General features: G+C 37.6%; 1 protein-coding gene across 1 annotated transcript in view; it reads left to right on the forward strand.

Moving 5' to 3' along the window:
- vav2 (vav 2 guanine nucleotide exchange factor) overlaps nucleotides 1–18345 on the forward strand; it is a gene marked incomplete in the record, with an annotated part of 232681 nt that overhangs the window by 187086 nt on the left and 27250 nt on the right. Inside the window, 6 exon segments of the mRNA XM_036214407.1 lie at nucleotides 7227–7332; nucleotides 7664–7678; nucleotides 8703–8801; nucleotides 10807–10875; nucleotides 12029–12129; nucleotides 18020–18119. Coding sequence (XP_036070300.1) covers nucleotides 7227–7332; nucleotides 7664–7678; nucleotides 8703–8801; nucleotides 10807–10875; nucleotides 12029–12129; nucleotides 18020–18119 — 490 coding nt within the window.

Here is an 18345-nt window from a genome sequence, read left to right on the forward strand (position 1 = left end):
TGTCCAGGTCTGACAGATTAGTTTATTGTAGTCCAAAAGGAAAACAGTAAAATTATTGTTTTGTATTATTATTGTGCAAAACTGTTAGTCAACGATGGTGTAGGAGTGTCCAACTTTCATACAGCAGCTCCTCTGGATCCTGCAGGAATGTGAATGAGGACTTGTTTGGATTGAGTCTTATTGAAAGGTTAAGTGGAGGCCACACTACATGCAGGATGATTTCCATCTTCACTATATTATGTCCAACTAAATCTTGTCAAGTGAGGTGGAGTGAGGCTGTAAGCGCTCATTGCGAGCTCACCTGGAAAGTCTTGCTGTAGATCCATAGCATGCATATTCCAAACCAAGACCAAGAATGATTGTGAAGTGCATTCTGGTTTGCAATATGCCAGGGCCAGGCTATATCTGTGTCTTTATCTAATTGAGGTCTTGCAGGTTAATGTGGTAAACTTAGTTTGGACTTCATCCCTCTGGCTTTCTTTACGTTGAGTTTTCACCTCACTTAGCTGTAAGTCCTCCTCATCTGGAATGACTCCATCCCGGAGTTGACAAAGCATGTAATAGGAGGAATTGGTCACACTTGCCAAGGGACCTTTTCTCTTGCGAAAGGCAAACATAAATTTCCATTCCGAAGCAGAAACTGTCACAAGCTCTTTATGTCACTCTTTTGCAACTTATTTAGCTGCATTATTCCTGTGGGTAGGTTGACAGAGAAACGTCAAAAGCATGTAAAATAGGAATCTAACAAATGTATCAAAGTCATATTTCATTGTTATTTAGTTTTTTATTGTTTTCTCTTTTATGTTATTTAGGCAACATGAGTTCTGTTCTGTTAAACAATAACAAGAAGGTATTTTTTTAAAGATAATTTAACATCTTTATACCTAAAGAAAAGCATTGCTGTAGCTCTAGTGAGTGTGCAGTGTGTTAAGTTTTTGTTCTAAACAGGCTTTAAAATGCATCTCTATTTGAGTAGACATCAATTTGAGGACCAGCTCATTTCTTTCCTGTCAGCACTAGTATCAGCTAAAACACCTAAAAATCATCACCAGGCAAACGTTTCAGCCATTTAATCTCTTGGCTGTAACAGGGAAGATCAGATATCCGAAAGATTATGTGACAGATTAAGTGAACGCACTTGGATCACTGGAAAAATTCAGTAAAAGTATTAAAAATGCAGTATTATAAGACAAAGCTTCAGGAACAAACATTAGACTGCAATGTTCCTCGACACTTTGGTCTACAAAAGTGGACAAAAAAAGAGAGCAACAGAGAAAAAACAAATGAAAGCAGTGGAGATTGCAACGCTTGTTGAAAAAAGTAGTGATCCTGGGCGTGAATGTGAAAGAGCAGATCGGCAGCATGTTGCTGAGGCAGCAATATTACAGCCAGGGACTCCAGGGGATAAACAGGTTTCTAAAGAAGGCTGGTTCTGTGCCGGTTTTGTGGAGATTTTTCTGCTGATTCTAACAACAGAAATACTCCAACAACACTGCAAACAACACTGCTTTCTTTCTACATAATATACTGAAAGTAGAGTAGTGTGACGTGACAGCTGCTGGAGTTCTCTGACACCTGCAGCATTTTAATTTCAAAGCAAAAAGGCAAATTCCTCATGAAAGCTTTTGTTTCCAATTGATAGCATTAACAGCAATCATACTCTTTCGGTGCAGCTTCCTACACTTTTAATTCCTGAACAAAGAGTATTTTAAAATATGTTTTCTCTTTGCACTTTTAATGTAATTTAATCAAATGGCGGCTTGATCCACTGAACTTCCAAAAATAGCAGTTCAAACACCATCCTCAAACCTATTTATTCTCTTTAGAACACATATTAGCTGCTTTTTTTCTACACAGTTATTGTCTGAAGTTTTTATTTCTTTTCAATTTATTGGTTTTAATTTGTTTTGTGTGTGTTTGATACAGAGATCGCATTTCTTGTAAGTGCTTTTATTTAGAGTTTTGAAATTACAAATGTCAGAAGAAAAAAATATGCTTGAACCTTATCCATATTTAAAAAATAATGAATAAATCTAAGTGAAATACTTGTTTTATTTTATATGTCAATGTGTGTAGCTCATTTCCAAGTTTAGATCAATATAATACAGGTCTTTCTCGTTATACCTTCTTTGGTAAGGTAATATTTATATCTCCACTTCCTACGCCTGAAGTCTATTTTACTGTTTTTAGTAACAGAACACCAGTAAAGCTACCCCGCTGTGCACAACATTTTTTATGTTCCTCTGATGAGTCATTTATAATTCCCCCTCATCACAGATTTTATTTTTTTTTCTTGTTTTGGCCGATTGCGTGCTCAAACGTTGGCCACCCTATGGTTTGACGTTGGGTTGTGAGACAGAAAATGAAACCCTCATCCATGGGTCCTCCGGTCCTCCCTGTCCACTGTCTGTCCTACTGATACATGTGGAAGCTCAGACATGCACTACACATATGAATCAACCAACAGCGTTATATAAGTGCTTAGAACTCACTTTAGAAGAAAAAGACATTTGTAATCTAGAATTTCACTCACATTCTGACTGTTTCATTTCTGACATTATTTTATATGTCAGTGGTCATCTAATCATGTAAGAGCAGTTGTCTTAATATTTAGAATGGATTATTATCAGATAACTACTAACTTCTTTGGATTACATGCAGCCCCATTTATGTGGTATGGTGTACTATGTCACCATTCACTCACCTTATGGATATCTATTTAGCAACAGTTTCCATAAATTCCTTTCATCTTTTTTTCCAATATTCCTTATTCTTCATATATGTTAATAACATTCTTAAGGAAAAAACACAATATGACTCTCAAAGTAAGTTAAATATTGATATTCAGATGTATTTAGCACACATAACAGTGAAAGATCTTGTTGTGATGGTAAGATGAAGCTCCACGAAGCACTGAAGCATTCCATTCAATTTCTTATGTGACTTTTGCTCTATCAAGTGGACAATTCAAGTGGAATGTATAACAGGCAAAGGTATAATAGAAAAATCTGGATCATTGCGGTTCTGGTAAAAAGATTTATGTTGAACAAATGAATGATTATATATGTAAATGTTTGTGACATCAACATAAGTTGTGACTAAATTAACATGCGGCCTGTTTTCATGATACAGTGGTCGAGTTGAAAGAACACATTGGGGACGGGGTTGTAATGTCACCGTGCTAGTGTTGCTTTATATGACAATCAGGACTACAAAACAGGAACATTTTATTCATTTTATTAAAAACAACAGTTGTTCTTAAATCTCTCAACTCTCACTGACCATTAGTTTTCAACACCCACGGTTTAAATGGAGCCTGAGGGATTCATATCTTCAACTGAGTATTAGGGCCAGTTTACAGACAAAAAACCTTTTTTTTTTTAATTAGGGCTTTAAATCTCTTAAATTTCCTGGAAAAAAACATGTAAATTTACGAGATTTAAAGTTGTAAATTTATCTCTTTAAATCTTGAAATATTACTTTTTTTTCTTTGATGGCCCTAATACTATGTCATACTTATCAACGGTTAAAACTCTCGGCAGAGTCCAAACCACTTCCTGCATTAGTCATGTGGTACAGCTGAGCAGCGAGGCTTCAGACTAGTGCTGCCACAAACCATTATTTTAATAGTCGACTAATCGGGTCATGCGCAAGTGGATGTAAAACACATATCTTGACCATCATTAGCTTTTATCTAACTACAAATTAAGACGATAGTTTACTAAACTTTTAATGAATCTTGCAGCTTTTTTCCTTCACTAGATTCTGTCATTAAAACAAGATTAAATCAAATGAGGTTAGCATCTAAAATGAGGAATTATTTTTCACAAAATAAAAATTTTTGGACTCAAAAATAACAAAAGTACATTTTTTAGTGCTAAACTCTCACAACTTTGTTCAACTTTACTACACTCTGTCTCTATATAATATAAAATAACGACTAATCGACTATTAAATTAGTTCTCTGCCATTTTAATAGTCGATTGGTCGTCAATTAGTCAACTAATTGTAGCAGCCCTTCTTCAGACATCATTATTTTTAGCTCGTCTCCTAAATGAACCTTGAGACCCCCCCCAACACACACACACACAAGTACACTCAGTTCACGACTCAAAGCCTCAATACAGAATATCACATTACTAGGATCTAGAAGAAAAAGAAATACTAAAATGTATGGAATGTGTAAACCTTCTGATGGTTTTATGCTCCTCTCAGTTTGTGACATGTATTGGATATAAAGCAGGGATGTGATTCATGACATGACTGTGTATCATAATGTAGAGACCATTTGTGATGAGATCATCAGATGCATCCTAAAACTAGATGTAAACAATAAATGTCTTTATAGCAGAAAGTATCAGATAAAACATCTAGCTTTTTTGGTAATCCTCAATTTGAGATACATTTTATTTGAGTATTAAATCAATTCATACAAATCTTTCAGTGATGCACTACTCACAGGGGTGTTAATAAAACTAAAAATCCAGTGTAACTACATTAATATAAAGCTGTCAGCAATCGCTCATATCTTGAGCTGCAAAAAAACACCCGTAGATGCTGAAGGCTCTTAAATGGCATCACTGATCAATAAACCTCCTGGAGTCAGATAAGTCGTCACTAATCACCTCAGGTGATAACAACCAGCCAAATCATGAGAAGTGAGTACGTATTGATTCTCTGAGCTCATATTATGGTTTGATGTTAATCTGTTCTTCTATTCCTATAATATATACTGCTGTAGGAAATCAAAACTCACTCTAACAGCCTCATCGTTTTCACCATGGAGAGGTTCCTCTTCTCAGATCCCTTCATAGGTCACATTTATATGCCTGCTTAAGGCCCCCTTCATATTAAAGTCTCAGGGGATTTACAGGAAAATGAAGTTCAGCCTCAGCCTCCCTGTTACCTCAAAGCTACAACCCCATCCATCTGTGAGGGACGGACCGGTCCCTCAGTTCTGAAACAAGACAGCGTCAGTGGGCTCCAGTCTTCTCAATATGCATATCATCTGTGCTTACTGAATAAAAAAAAAGGAAAAAGGAAAGCTGAGAGTGAACCATGCCACCTCAATTAAAACTTCAATCAGGTTTTGCAGGAGCATTCAGCTGCAAGGCTGAATATTTGATTGAGGGCCGTTGAATCTTTCCGTGTAATTTTTATTTGTACATCTATGCTCGGAGAGGCATGTTTTTTCTCTAGAAGGTAGCATGTGATAAGGCAACATGACAGCATACTTTCCTTATATAATAATTAATGCCTATTGATGCAAATAAACATAAAACCACCAAAATTACCTTCATTCGCCATCAACACGAAACCAAAAACAAAAGTGGAAACAAGTGCAGGTGTCAAGAGGTTAACCCTTGTGGTCTCTTATGGGGTCCAGATGACCCCAGCCTTACATTGATGTGTGATCCCTTCCATGACAAAGGTGGACAGGATTTCATGTCTGTCACGAACATCAGTGAAAATAAAAAATCTGAAAAAGACAAAAAAAAAGTTCAGCGTGCTGTCTTAGGGTCCAGATTATCCAACTTTTAATGTAAACATACCTAGGATAGCACAAGGTTAAAGAAATCATTTCCTCAAGATGTCTTACTGTAAAATGTATTTTTTGGGTCTAAATTTGCCTCTCTTAGAACTTGAGATGCAGAGCAGCAGAAAAAGATGATTTAGCTGCAACAAAAATTCAAAAATAAGTGTCGGCTTCATGTTCTTCCAACGCAATCGAAGGACGTGGATTTCTTTAAAACAGAAACTCTCTTCTTGTCCTGGAAGGCCAAAGTGCAGAGTCACATGTTTTAAGCAGCTCAAGGACATTAAAACAACTTTTAGAAGCAGCTTTGTGGGTCGTGGGAGGCAGAAAATGTTATTCACTTTGCTGTGGCTCTTAGTTTGCACTCAGTGACCTGGTTTCAATCAGGAAAAGTTATTTTCTGTTGCTCCTACTCCTCATAATTTATTAGTTGTGTTTAAAGTATTGAGCAGAGAAAAAAGGGCTTTAATTAAGTCAGGTTCTGTTTTTTTAGCCTATGAGTGATTTCAAGTTTGGTTTTTAAGTTTGAATCTTTTTTGTCCGACTGTATATGAGAACTGGAGTGAGTGGGTGTGACATCATCCATAGAAAATGACTTACTTCTGGCTCCAACTAAATGAAGTCAATTCAGGTGCCACCATGTTGGAGCCAAACGACATCAGGAGGGGTGTCAGCAGAGGTTTTTTCCAATTATGTAGTAAATCCGGTCCCAGAGAAATTTCCCAGAAGTCTCTGCAAAAAAAAACATTGTGAATCGATGCTCATTTGATTTCCACATGTGAAAACATTTTTTTTTCAATCTATCTTTTATAAACCATCCAAGTTTCCTTCTTTGGAACATGATGAATTAATAATTAGTCTTTTCAAAATGTTCATATTTATTAGGTTTTTACTTTGGGAAATCGGCGACATCCAAAAAATTCCATTAAAAAAAAGAAAAAAAAAGTAGTGAGTATGGTGTGCAAATTGCTTGAAAAATCTAGGCCACTAGAAAGTCTAAGTCTAAAATAGTTTTTTAGTTGTGAGGTATTAAGGAGGTAATATGGTGATTGGTGTGAGTCATTTTGAGTCATTGTTTCTATGGCAACCACTCTGGCCAATCAAGAGTGAGCGTGTTGGAAGTCCACACCCCCACAACTTGAAAACAGACTCAGGAGAATCTGTCAATTGAACGTTTTTTATTGAACCGTCTGATTGGTCAGTTTAAAACTTGAATATTTGTGGCTACTTCCTGTTTGGAACTCCATAGGGGAGGGGTCACTCAGTCCAGTTCTCTCATACAGTCAGTGGTTTTCCTGCTGCAGCTTCTCCTCTGTCAGGTTTAGTTTCCCTGCAGAATAATTGGTCTTCAGTGCAGGGAAGGTTGGCGGGGTTTACAGTGAGAGCTCCCAGAGTGTGATCTTCAGAGCACGCTCCTCTCCACAGTCTCTGCTCTGCTGGCTGCGTTCCTAATTAAAGGTCAGTAGCTAGCTGGGCGCCAAAACAATATAAACAGATTAAAGGAAAATTCCCCTTAATAGTTCAACACATTGGAGGTTTGTTAGTTCTACGTGGGATAAAAGAAGTAAGCTTTTTTATGTTATTCAGAAAAAGATAATAAGAACAAGACCTTTTATCTTTTGTTTTTAATCCTTTGTGCTTTCTTTGGAAATGTATTTAACTTATTTCATGTCTTCTTGTGCTTCTTCAGTGAGCATGACTTGGGTGAGGATGACATCTACGACTGTGTGCCGTGCGAGGACGATGGCGACGACATCTATGAGGACATCATTAAGGTGGAAGTACGACAACCGATGGTGAGAGCTCATTAAACAGTACTCTAATTGTCATAGATGTTCCTGTACAAACTTTAAACTCTCATGAATGAAGCATCAGTTCTTGACTCGGTGCATGGTTGTGTTTTAGCAGAATGACGATTGCTTTAGGAGAATGCAATGCACCAGCAGCTCAAGAGGAAACATCTCCATTCATTTTTAAAAGCATTTTTAGTGGACATATGTTTGTGATCTGCATTTTCATACATTCTCTGCATGACATTAGGTCTCTGAGCTCATTTACACTAGCTGTCTGTTTCATACTCTGTGATAAACTTGACCTCTCACTTGCTTTGCCCTCCTCACGCTGCAGATCAGATATATGCAGGTGAGTGCTGATGTGCTTGTGACTCACTCCACCCTGTCGGCCAGCTCTCCCCACCACTCCATTCTAAACAAATTCATAGCATCCCAAGAGAATGACCTGCCGATTAGGTCAGTGACCCTTGCATGGCGACAGAGAAGAGACCCCATCTGGCTCGGTGTCTGACTCAGGGCTTGTGACTTCAGCTTGATGGCGGCTGTGTTGACTGATGTCAGCAAGCGCCACCCGCTTCTGCAACAAAGCATGAGAGAAATAACGTGTCACGCTGGCTTACCACCCCTCGTTTTCTGAGATTTGCTTTGGTGTTAATCACAGCTGGAGCAGAAGCCCACATTGGAGCTTTAGGGATAATGTTAGCTGCACACCACACTCAGTTATTTATGTAACAAGCATACTTTTTAATATACTGCTGCAGTTTTTTTTAACCATAAAAACCTGCATAATGCATTTTATTGATCAACAGCCCTGGTTTATCCGGTTCACATCAATAGTCTATGAACAGACAGTTGTGTAACAGTCAGGTCTTGTGGTAGATGGGTAGATATTCTTCAGCAAACAAACCCGAAGACTTTTAAAAAGAAGGTAAAAATCCTTTTATTGGATCAAAATAAAAGATACAGTTAATATTTGTGACAATCTGTACCCTTATTAATAGTATTCCAGACGATGCAAAGGTGACATCATGATCTTGTGAAGCTTTTTTGTATTAGAGACGTTTCTGAAAATAGACTAATACTGCTGTACATGGCTATAAAATGCATGAAAACCTAGAAAATGACATAACAGGTGTTAAATGGTTAAATTTGGATGCCAAACTGCACCAGTGTTCATTTGCAAGTAAATACAGACCCTTTAATAGTATATTTTGAAAATATCCAATTCAAGTAATGTAATTTGGAAAAAAATAGCTAGGACATCTCTTTTTATTATAGCAAAAAATAACAATTTCCCCACAAATTGCATGAAAAAACTGCTTTATTTTATTAAATCATGTTATATTTGATTGTGCTTCTCATCCTCATTCTAGAAAATGGGAATGACAGAGGAGGACAAGAGACACTGTTGCTTAGTTGAGATCCAAGAGACGGAAGCCAAGTACTACAAGACTCTAGAAGACATTGAGAAGGTGAGCTTCAGGATGAAGATGAGCTCTGGATCCTTCATCTGAGTTTATGGGATGTGTGTTTTTTTTGTTTTTTATCATTAACTGTTGGTTGTCACAGCATGGAAATGTCAGGTATCGACGGATTCATTTGGGAGCACAAATGTCATAGGAGATAATCGATATGGTTGTTATTGACGGTGCCCCAATGCTAAAAGCTCATCCCTGGAGCTCCATATGTTCATTAAATGTGCCATAGGCTGCCGAATAATTCATTAGCAAGGTAACAGAAGGTGACTCTGTATTTTTACTTACTTAGAAGTGTATATGCATTGTAATTGGCCTTATTGCTCTTGCAGAGGAGCAGTACTGGTCATTCAAGCTTTAGTTACATTGGGAATTGAATGCAAAACTGAATGTAGTAAGACTAAATTCTCTTAGAAATGGAACAACCAAATACAAGGAGCAATAAAGAAATATTTAAATAATGTAAAGCACTTTACGAAGGAATATTGCACCGCAAAAACAGACTTTCTGAAGAAAATAAAAAGACTTTTGTTTCACTAAAAAACTTCCTGTTTTCTGTCTTGTAAGAAAAAGAATCCTATCAAAAGTTTTTCAGCAGAAAAATATCTTCGTTTGAAAAGCACGTCTTAGTAACTAGAATTTTTTCTTATAAAAATAATTATTTGGTAAGACCAATTTTGCTTACCCTATTGGCAATCTTTTAAAAGGACATTTATTATTTTTGACTTTTTTTTTAGAGTGTCTGTTTTTGCAGGGCACAAACTAGGAATTTGGGAAAAAAATCACACTTTCTTGTGATTTGCTCAAAATTTCCCATTTAAATCTTGAAGACAAACTGTATCAAACCACACCATGGCATCAAGTGAACCCCCTAAGAAAGAATCCCTGGCTGGAGATCTTATGGATCATTTACTCAATTAAAATTAAAAAGTAACCTGATCAACAGAAGATTAAAAAAATTGTACCAATTTGTAGATCTACATTAATATACTTCTACACCAGATGTTATGTACTCAAACAAAAATAACAACCCTGTATTTGCTACACCCCTTTTTTTATTATTATTTGTTTATGTTTTTATTTTATTTTACGGCTTTGCCTGTCTTTTTTGTGTGTGTGTACACATTGCCTGTTTGGTTGTTGTGACTGCTATTTGTGTGTTATATCACCAAATCCCACCAGGGTTCACTTGCAAGTAAATGTGAGAGCCTTGAGTTATAGCTGGACAAGAATTTAGTGGATTTTTTTGGTGTATCATACTTCAAATGAGCCTTCACATCTACCTAAATGCTGCCAACTATCAGAGGAGACAAACTTTTGCCCAGACCTCAGGATTAGATCTGAATTGTAATCTGAAGAGATCACAACTCATTGGTGTTACTATGTTAAGTAGTTTGGTTAAATTTGACCTTTTAATTCTCATTTGGATCAAATGCTGTCAAAGTTGAGCAACTCCAGTTTCAAAGAGCAAACTCTGTGGCAACAAAGTGCGACATGAACCCTGCACATATCTCAGCTCTTAGTGTGATAACAAACCGCTGTTGACATCAAAGCTGCTAACACATCAGTTTCCTTGTTGGCAGGTTTCATCTGCAGTTTGATGGAGCGTCACAAATCATTCGCCCCGCTAATTTCATTAAACTAAATGTGCATCCTGTGTTTCCCACATCAGACCAACGTGAGAGTAAATGAGAATGAATATCCCTCCGATGATCAGAAGACTCATAAACCTTAATTGAGTTGGGGTTAATAAAGTCTGCCGTCTTTTCGCCGCTTCTTTGTGCATATATTTGTTATCGTTATGATGATGAAATGTGACAGCCATAAAGCGGTGTTGGAAAAGAAAAGCGGGCAGATTTTTCCCACACAACAGCTGTGAACTACCTAAAAGTTAAAGTATTGTTGTGTAAAACTTGATATTATTGTATTTAACATTCTGGAAAAAAAGTAATCATTTTTACTTGACATATAAGTCATTAGCTTGTGTTCCTCTTCCTCTCAGAACTACATGATTCCACTGAAGCAAATCTTAAGTCCGCTGGAAATGGAGAAGATTTTTGTCAACCTTGAGGTGAGTGTCAACCAAAGGAATATTTCTTCACATCACTGACATGATGTTATTAACACAGCTTTTGGGAAGGCTTCATGCCATTCTACAAGTATTTTTCTGTAATATTTCAATTAGATATTAAATGTTTGATTGTCACATTTTCATCACTTACGTTAAAAAACCTGAAGATTTCATACAAATATCTAACAATCAAAAGTATATGAGAATCAAAAGTAGCAAAAAAAAAAAAATCAAAATTTTAATCAAGCAGTTTTGGTGCTTCAACCGAAGCCAGCTCAAAAACCAAGCGTTATCTGACAAGAGAATAAGGCGTTCTCTTGGGCTTTAAGAGCAATACAACACTAACTGTGAATACAAACTGTATTTTTTTTTTTTTTTACTATAAGTCGGACAAGAGAATTAGTCACAGCCAAAAAATGCAAAAACAAAGTAGTAAAAAAAATCATATTTAAGTTGCACTTTATTATAAATTAAACTCTTGGGAGAAACTTAACAAAATTCAGGAACAAGAACTGATATTTCAATTTGAAAGGCTAATCATAGTGGCGGAATACACACAGTAACAATAATAGACTGAATATCTGCATGCTTTCCTACCATAAGGGGCTATAAGGGTGATGATTATTTAGCTTTATGAAACAAAGGAGGGACCTAGTTTGTTAGCATGAACACATGAACAATTATTCTGATAGCCATAGCATATAGAACATGCTAGAAAGTCCCCTAAACTCTTTATTTCTTTTTAAATCACCAAATCCTTTGAATTCTTCATCATCTGTGTTGCTTTTGAACAACTCTGCCAAGCCTAGCGCAAGACTGAGAGAAGATTCTTCTTCTGCATTGCTGTCCGTTGCAAATACTAATACACACACCTACAGTGCCCTCTAGAGGTTGTTGCTATTTATTTATTTTTAATTACATAAAAGTTGCATGCTCAGTATAAGTTGAATCCCCAGAAAAACAATGCGGAAAACTACAACTTATGATCTATAAAATATGGTACGCTATTTTATACACTCCCACCCCACCCTTTTTATTATTAATGTGTAAGGGCCAGGGGGTTGAACATGTAAAACAAAATGCTTCTATCTGAATGTCTGTTTAAATTTGTTGTACACAAATATCTTTTGTTGTCTAATTTATTGTGCTCTAGGATATTATCAGAGTCCACTTTGGTCTCCTGCGAGCCATTGACCTGACCATGGTTAGTGGAGGAAGTGGCCTCGGAAAGATCTTCATCGACTTCAAGGAAAGGTCAGTATACTCTAGAATTTGATCCTTGGAGTTTGTTTTGTTCACAGCATATGTTAGCATACAGTGTTTAAATGGTTTGAAATATAAACCTGGATGCATTTTTGTAGTTGCATAGTTTGCATGAAGTTTAATACTGACAGGTCAGACTGCAGGTGGATTTTTGTGTAATTCAAGTGGAAAAGTGGAAAAAACAAGTTTTTCATATTTATCCAAATCTATCATCATTTCAATATTCTGTCAGTCATATCACTGTAGATCCTCCTATCCGTTGCTTTTTTACTCTAGATTTTTGACTTGTTTATATTTACAGCCGCTCTGAGTTTTTTAGTTTTTTATTTCATCTGGAATTGGTAAATATTACTAAGTGGTTTTCCAAGTTGTTGTTTGTTCTTCTTAAATAAGCAATACTTCTTGGGAATGTGTAAAACATTCTCGTTGGGTGTTGAAAGTTGCACTTAATTTGGAAAAATGGGTATTGATGCAAGCAGCGTTCTGTGGAGATTTAGTCTTAATTTAAAAGCCACACACAAAAGGGGCAAAGCTGACTGTTCTGGTCAAATAAGTTTTTCTTTTCCTGACAGCTTCAATCTCGTACAGCTGTACAGGAGCTTGGGGATAATTTGCATCCCTGATGGGAGCAGTGATTTGCCTCCCTGCTGAGCAAAGTGCAGCAGCCTTATAGGTAATGATGGTGATGATAAGTCCTGGCCTCGATTGTCGTTCCTTACACAAGAATGGAAACGCCAGTCGTTTGGAATTATACAGCCATTATGGTGAGAGTGAGTCACCATGCTTCATGAATGCATTTGTGCTTTTTTTCTTGCAAACATTATTAGGTATTGTGTTCCTGCACAGGGACCTTGATAGCACAGATGCTCTTTTTCACCTACTGATGCTTCTCAGCTAGAATGGTCGATGCACATTTGCATAGGTAAGGTCATCGTAGCCCTCTTTCCTGAAAGCCTGGAGGCCCAAATAAAGCAAAACGGGTCTGACACAAGAGACTAATACACAGAGACTGGCACATGCTCTGTTCCTCTATCCTACATGTGTCTCTTGGGTCTGTCTGACTCTCAGATCTTATAAAGTACCAGTTAAAAATAGTTTTTAGCACAGAAGTAGAAGATGAGACACTGAAAAACAAAAATCCCCACTCAGGACAGGAAATTTAGGGACATGAAGGACACGGTTGTCACTCATTGTCCATTGCTTTCTGGCTCAGTCCTCACCACAACGGACCGGTTCAGCGACCGCATAACGGCGGACTCTGCTCCAATCCACCTGTCGATCTAAGGCTCTGATCTTCCCTCACTCATGAACAAGACCCCAAAATATTTAAACTGGTTCACCTGAGGCAGGAGCACTCCACCCACCGAGAGGTCAAACCTGCACAGGTGTTCTGGATTTCTAGGTTTTCCAAGCCCGTAAAGCGTGGTAGACAGGTGTGGCCGCATCTTAAGTGGAGCACAGGTGTGTCTTGCAATCCCTTTGAGGCTCATGCAGCCACCTTAAGGGACGTTATGAAAATGGTATGTACCATTGTTGTGGATGTCACTATAGTGGTAAATGTATTATTATGTATTTTGAGGGAAAATGTAAGTTGCACACACTTAAAGGGTACGAGAGATTCTGTCGTAGGATGTCCTATGCGCAGCACTGACTGGGCACAAATGGTTTAAGCATGGGGTGCGCATGTGATAAGTGCTTGTAGGATCCCCACACAAACTAAGCTCTGATTGTCTATGTTTTTATATTTCTAGCAGCCAAGGTGCACACAAGGAGTGCCGACCTTTCACTTGAAAAAACCCAATAGACTCCCTGCACAGTGTGTAAAGTTAAAAAAAAAAAAAATCTATGACTATGTCTCTCATCTTCCTCAACCGTACTTACCTTTGGGTTGTCGCACCATTCCTGTAAAAAAAAATAATGTGCATAAACGTCTGATATTTCCTGGGGCCACCTTCTTGCCCCAAACAAGTTTGCCAGTTTAGAGGTTACTTGGGTGTGAAAACCATTTTATCATTTACTATCCATTCATAAACAAATTTTTGCTGATGACATTCTGCTCTTTGTTGCTCTTTACCTTTCAGTGACATTCTCCAAAATGTGACGCGGGGTTATTTCAAGGAAGGTATTCATTAGATTTGCAGATGCGGTGCTTTCTCTGCCTGTGTATGACTGGCACATATTCCTTCTTTATTATGAGCCATTCTTGCTTCTTGAGTCTCTGTGGATATAATCAGCTATAACCAAGGGATTTGAAAGCACACGACAAAGGTCTTTTCAGAGATCCAGATATTTTTACTGTAGACCAGCTATGGCATAATTAATTTGGTTATCTGTGCTTGTAGGTCCCTGTGACCTTCACAACAATGTGCTTGTATCTTTTTTTTCCTTCACGTTGATACAAATATGAAAAGCTTTTGTTATTGCACTGAATGTTGTGCTAAAAATGTCACTTCTTTATCTTCTTGGTTCTCAAACACCCAGACCCAAGCTTATATTCAGAGGAAGCTTTAAAAGCTTCAACCAAGATACAAGTGGCCTCTTGTTGATGTAGTCTTTTTACGACATTCCTCAACTCATTTCCAGGGTAATCTGGTTGCCGCACACTCAGACACTGCTGTAATCATTGTCACTCTTTGAGCCTCTTCAATGTAAGTCTTTGTTTTTGTTCTCCTCCATTTGCTGTGTGCTGGATATGTTGAGTGGAGGTGAGCGGGTCCCAATGCCACGTGTCACAGAATATTAGCCAGCTCCATAGCCTGTCACTTCTGATTTGCTCTGAGATTTCCTTCGGTCGCCTGACTCAGCTCACCGCTCCACCACCCATTGGGGTTGGATGGAGTACCCAGGGCATTATTACCCCGAATTGTATTTCCTGTGAAATCTTTTGCATCACAAATTATGCAAGTTTCTAATAAATCAAGAAATTATTCGAATTAAAAGGAACCCTTTTTCTTTGCCAAATGGACGGCTGTAGGATTTTTAAAGGCATGTGTGAACAGCTGCCAGTTGGCAGTTTAGTCCACAGTCATGAAATTCTAATTTTTGACATTATTGCCCTAGTTTCAGACCATATTTTCCATGAAAATATACTTTTGCTTAATTCCTTTTTTACAGATCTGTACTTACAAAATGGAACTGGCAAGCTTAGCATTTAGGAATTGCTGTTTTTTTAATTACTCGTCAAGCAGAAATGCAGAAAGGAGCGAGAAAATAAGCTAGCTTCCATCGTGAGGTGAACACTCGTGCACTCAAAGAAGAAATTTGCTATGATTTTCACACAGCAATCACTGCTGACTGAGTGGGAACAGTGGAAGCACACTGCAGTGCTTGTCATTAGCTGTTTAGTCAACGCTGCCTGTTTTTAAAGAAAAGGAAACAAGCAAACAGTGTTCTTTTCCCAAAAACAGGCAGCGTTAACTAAACATCTAATGACAAACACTGCAGTGTGCTTCCACTGTTCTTACTCACCCAGCAGTGATTATGAGTAAAAATTATCAAATATTTTCCTGCTATTCTGTTTGTACAGATGCAACATTATTTCTAATCATTTGATCAACTGTTTTGCTTGAAGTTGCTGACTTACAAAGCTACGATTGTGTTTTGCTTTTTCATTTTGTGTATGTGTAGATGATTTGGTTCCAATATAAAAACAGTTTTGCAAAGCTGGAAAAATGTCTGCCTGGTGCTATTTAAGAAAAATTAACAATAAAAATGACATAAACTTGTATACCGGAGTCCCTTGTTTATTGCAGGGCTTTCATTATAAAAAAAAAAAATAATAATAATAGGTGAAATCTGCAAAGTAGTATTCTAGGTGTTTTAGGACTGGAAAACTCTTCACTTTTCCCAGACAAACATTTTCACACTTTCTCTTGTTTAAACTCTCAAAGTTCAAATCATCATTGCAAAATAAGTCCAGTATTATATAATAAAAGCAAAAATCTGATCATGATCTAAGATTTGTGTAGATTCGGCAAGCTGAATGTTTTCTGTACAGGAGACACTACATGGAGGAGGTTGATTGACAAGGTTAGCAGCCAATCAGGATGCAGAAGCAGTGTGATGAAAAAAACAGCGTACCAAATTCCACTGAAAAATCAGAAAAAACAGTGAAAAGTGAATTGTGATATACAGAGGGACCACTGTACATATAACTATGCTAATGTGCATCTTATGCATCCACACATAAAACACAATGAAGTTGACTGATAGAGCAATTGAACCCTAAGGTTTTCTTGTTTTTTTATTGTTTGCTTTCCAGTGTGATCATGCAGATCACATGTTCTTCTTATGTTTAATTATTCTTTGGATTTTAATATTGCATCTTATCAAGTCTTAATAAATGGCTGTCATAATTCCTATGCCCACAGCAGCAGCCCTGAAATTTGGCATTCCAGTCTTGCTGCAACTTCTTAAAAAAGATCTTCATCTTCTGTCATGTCCTTATAACTCATATAGTTTGTGGAATCTGTCATTATGCCTTTTCTACACTGCCAGATCTGTTTGGTGTCTTATAATTGATCAAGGCCCCCCGTTAATCTCAATCATTTTGTCACTCTGGAGGAGCAGGAAGTTCGGGAGCTGTCTCCCCGAGTGTGGATCAAGGCTTAATCAGGGACTTGTTAGCCCAGAGCTTAACCAAAGCGTGAGCTTTGCTGCAGGGAGTGGGGTGGATCAAATGAGGCTTCAGTGATCACCACTGTGGACTTCGGAACAGTCATGTGATGAACCATTTGCTTCACCGTCCCACGGCTTCAAAGCCTCAATATTTGTGAAACATTTCATCAATAAATGCATCTGCTTTTCATGATTCTGTTTTTTTTAGTCTCAGTTGGCATTTTTGTTTCACCATCCAGACTTTTTCTCGCTGCTTGCAGATCTATCAGGGCCCGCATTAGAGTCGGGGGCCGGCTTTACTCGCTGCCTTGTTCCACTCAGAATTCAGATTAACACGAGTGCCAACACTCCCGTACCAAGCGTGCCAATGTCCTACTTAGACTGAATGAGTGAGTGAAAGGAAAGTGTGCCACGTGCCGCAGCATCCTCTAGGAAAGATGACTTTGAACTGTCTCCCAGCTGAAGCCCGCAGATCTGTGTCAATGTCCCACTGTGATATCTGATGAACTCGCCTCTCATATCATCACTGCTCGAAATGAAGAGATTCTTTCTCCTCTTTGCATAGCAACTGATACCAAGCTGTTTTTCATTAGCGCTCTGTGATTACAGCCTATTGACAGGAGGATGTCGGCCTGACAAACACTGCCCTGGGATCAGGCTTCTGCACATTTCCTAATCATCACACATTTATTCACATATTCATTTATCTGGCCCCTGTGGTGCCAAATGACTCTTACGCTGCCCTTTCAGATTGTGTTATTAATCTTAAAATTAGCGTGCAGCACATCACCTCAAGGCTCAAAAAGCACTCAGCAGCTAATTGTTGACTTGGAAATAAACTGTTTTTATGGTTGATTTTGAACACATATCCAGTATCAACATATAACACGTTCATACGAGCCCTGTTAGTTTACATCAAGCCTCGTCTTTAAAATCGACACATGATTTAGACAGGTTTAATGAACCTGCCAATAATTCAAGACATCTTGGTGTCGATCTCAGCAGTAAATTTTCCCTAAGGATACCTTCTCATTCATACGCATAATTTGTTCCTCATTAATTTCTGTTAATGGTAGATAAAATATGATTAGCGAAAACTCTAACAAATGGGTTTTAAACGGTTAAACTAAGAAATCTGCTTAAAGGAAACTTTTCTTTAAATGAAATTGATACATGGAGTATTTTGTGGTTGTTGAGCAATTAAAAATGAGATGAGGTATGTTAGTTTTCTTGGGTTAACTGTGTGATTTTTGTCCTTCTGTAGGCTGTTGATCTATGGTCAGTACTGCAGCCACATGGAGAACGCACAGAAGACACTGGATGAGTTAACAGCAACACGGGAGGACATCAAGATTAAAGTAGAGGTTGGTACCACTCGTCTAAATGTTGATGTTATTCTTTGTGTAACATTTTATATTCAGTGGAAGTAAGAAAAAAGTTTTGATTTGATGTTTGCAATTTCTTATAAGGTGGTAAAAATTCAGGATTTGTGGCACCAACTATATTGAGCTTTTTTGTCTACTAACAGCATTAGGAAAAAATTGTAAATAGGAACTAGTTAAAACATTGAAACCGTTAATACATACTATT

This window comes from Oryzias melastigma, linkage group LG12 (genome assembly GCF_002922805.2).
Source record: "Oryzias melastigma strain HK-1 linkage group LG12, ASM292280v2, whole genome shotgun sequence".
In the NCBI taxonomy this organism is placed as follows: domain Eukaryota; kingdom Metazoa; phylum Chordata; class Actinopteri; order Beloniformes; family Adrianichthyidae; genus Oryzias; species Oryzias melastigma.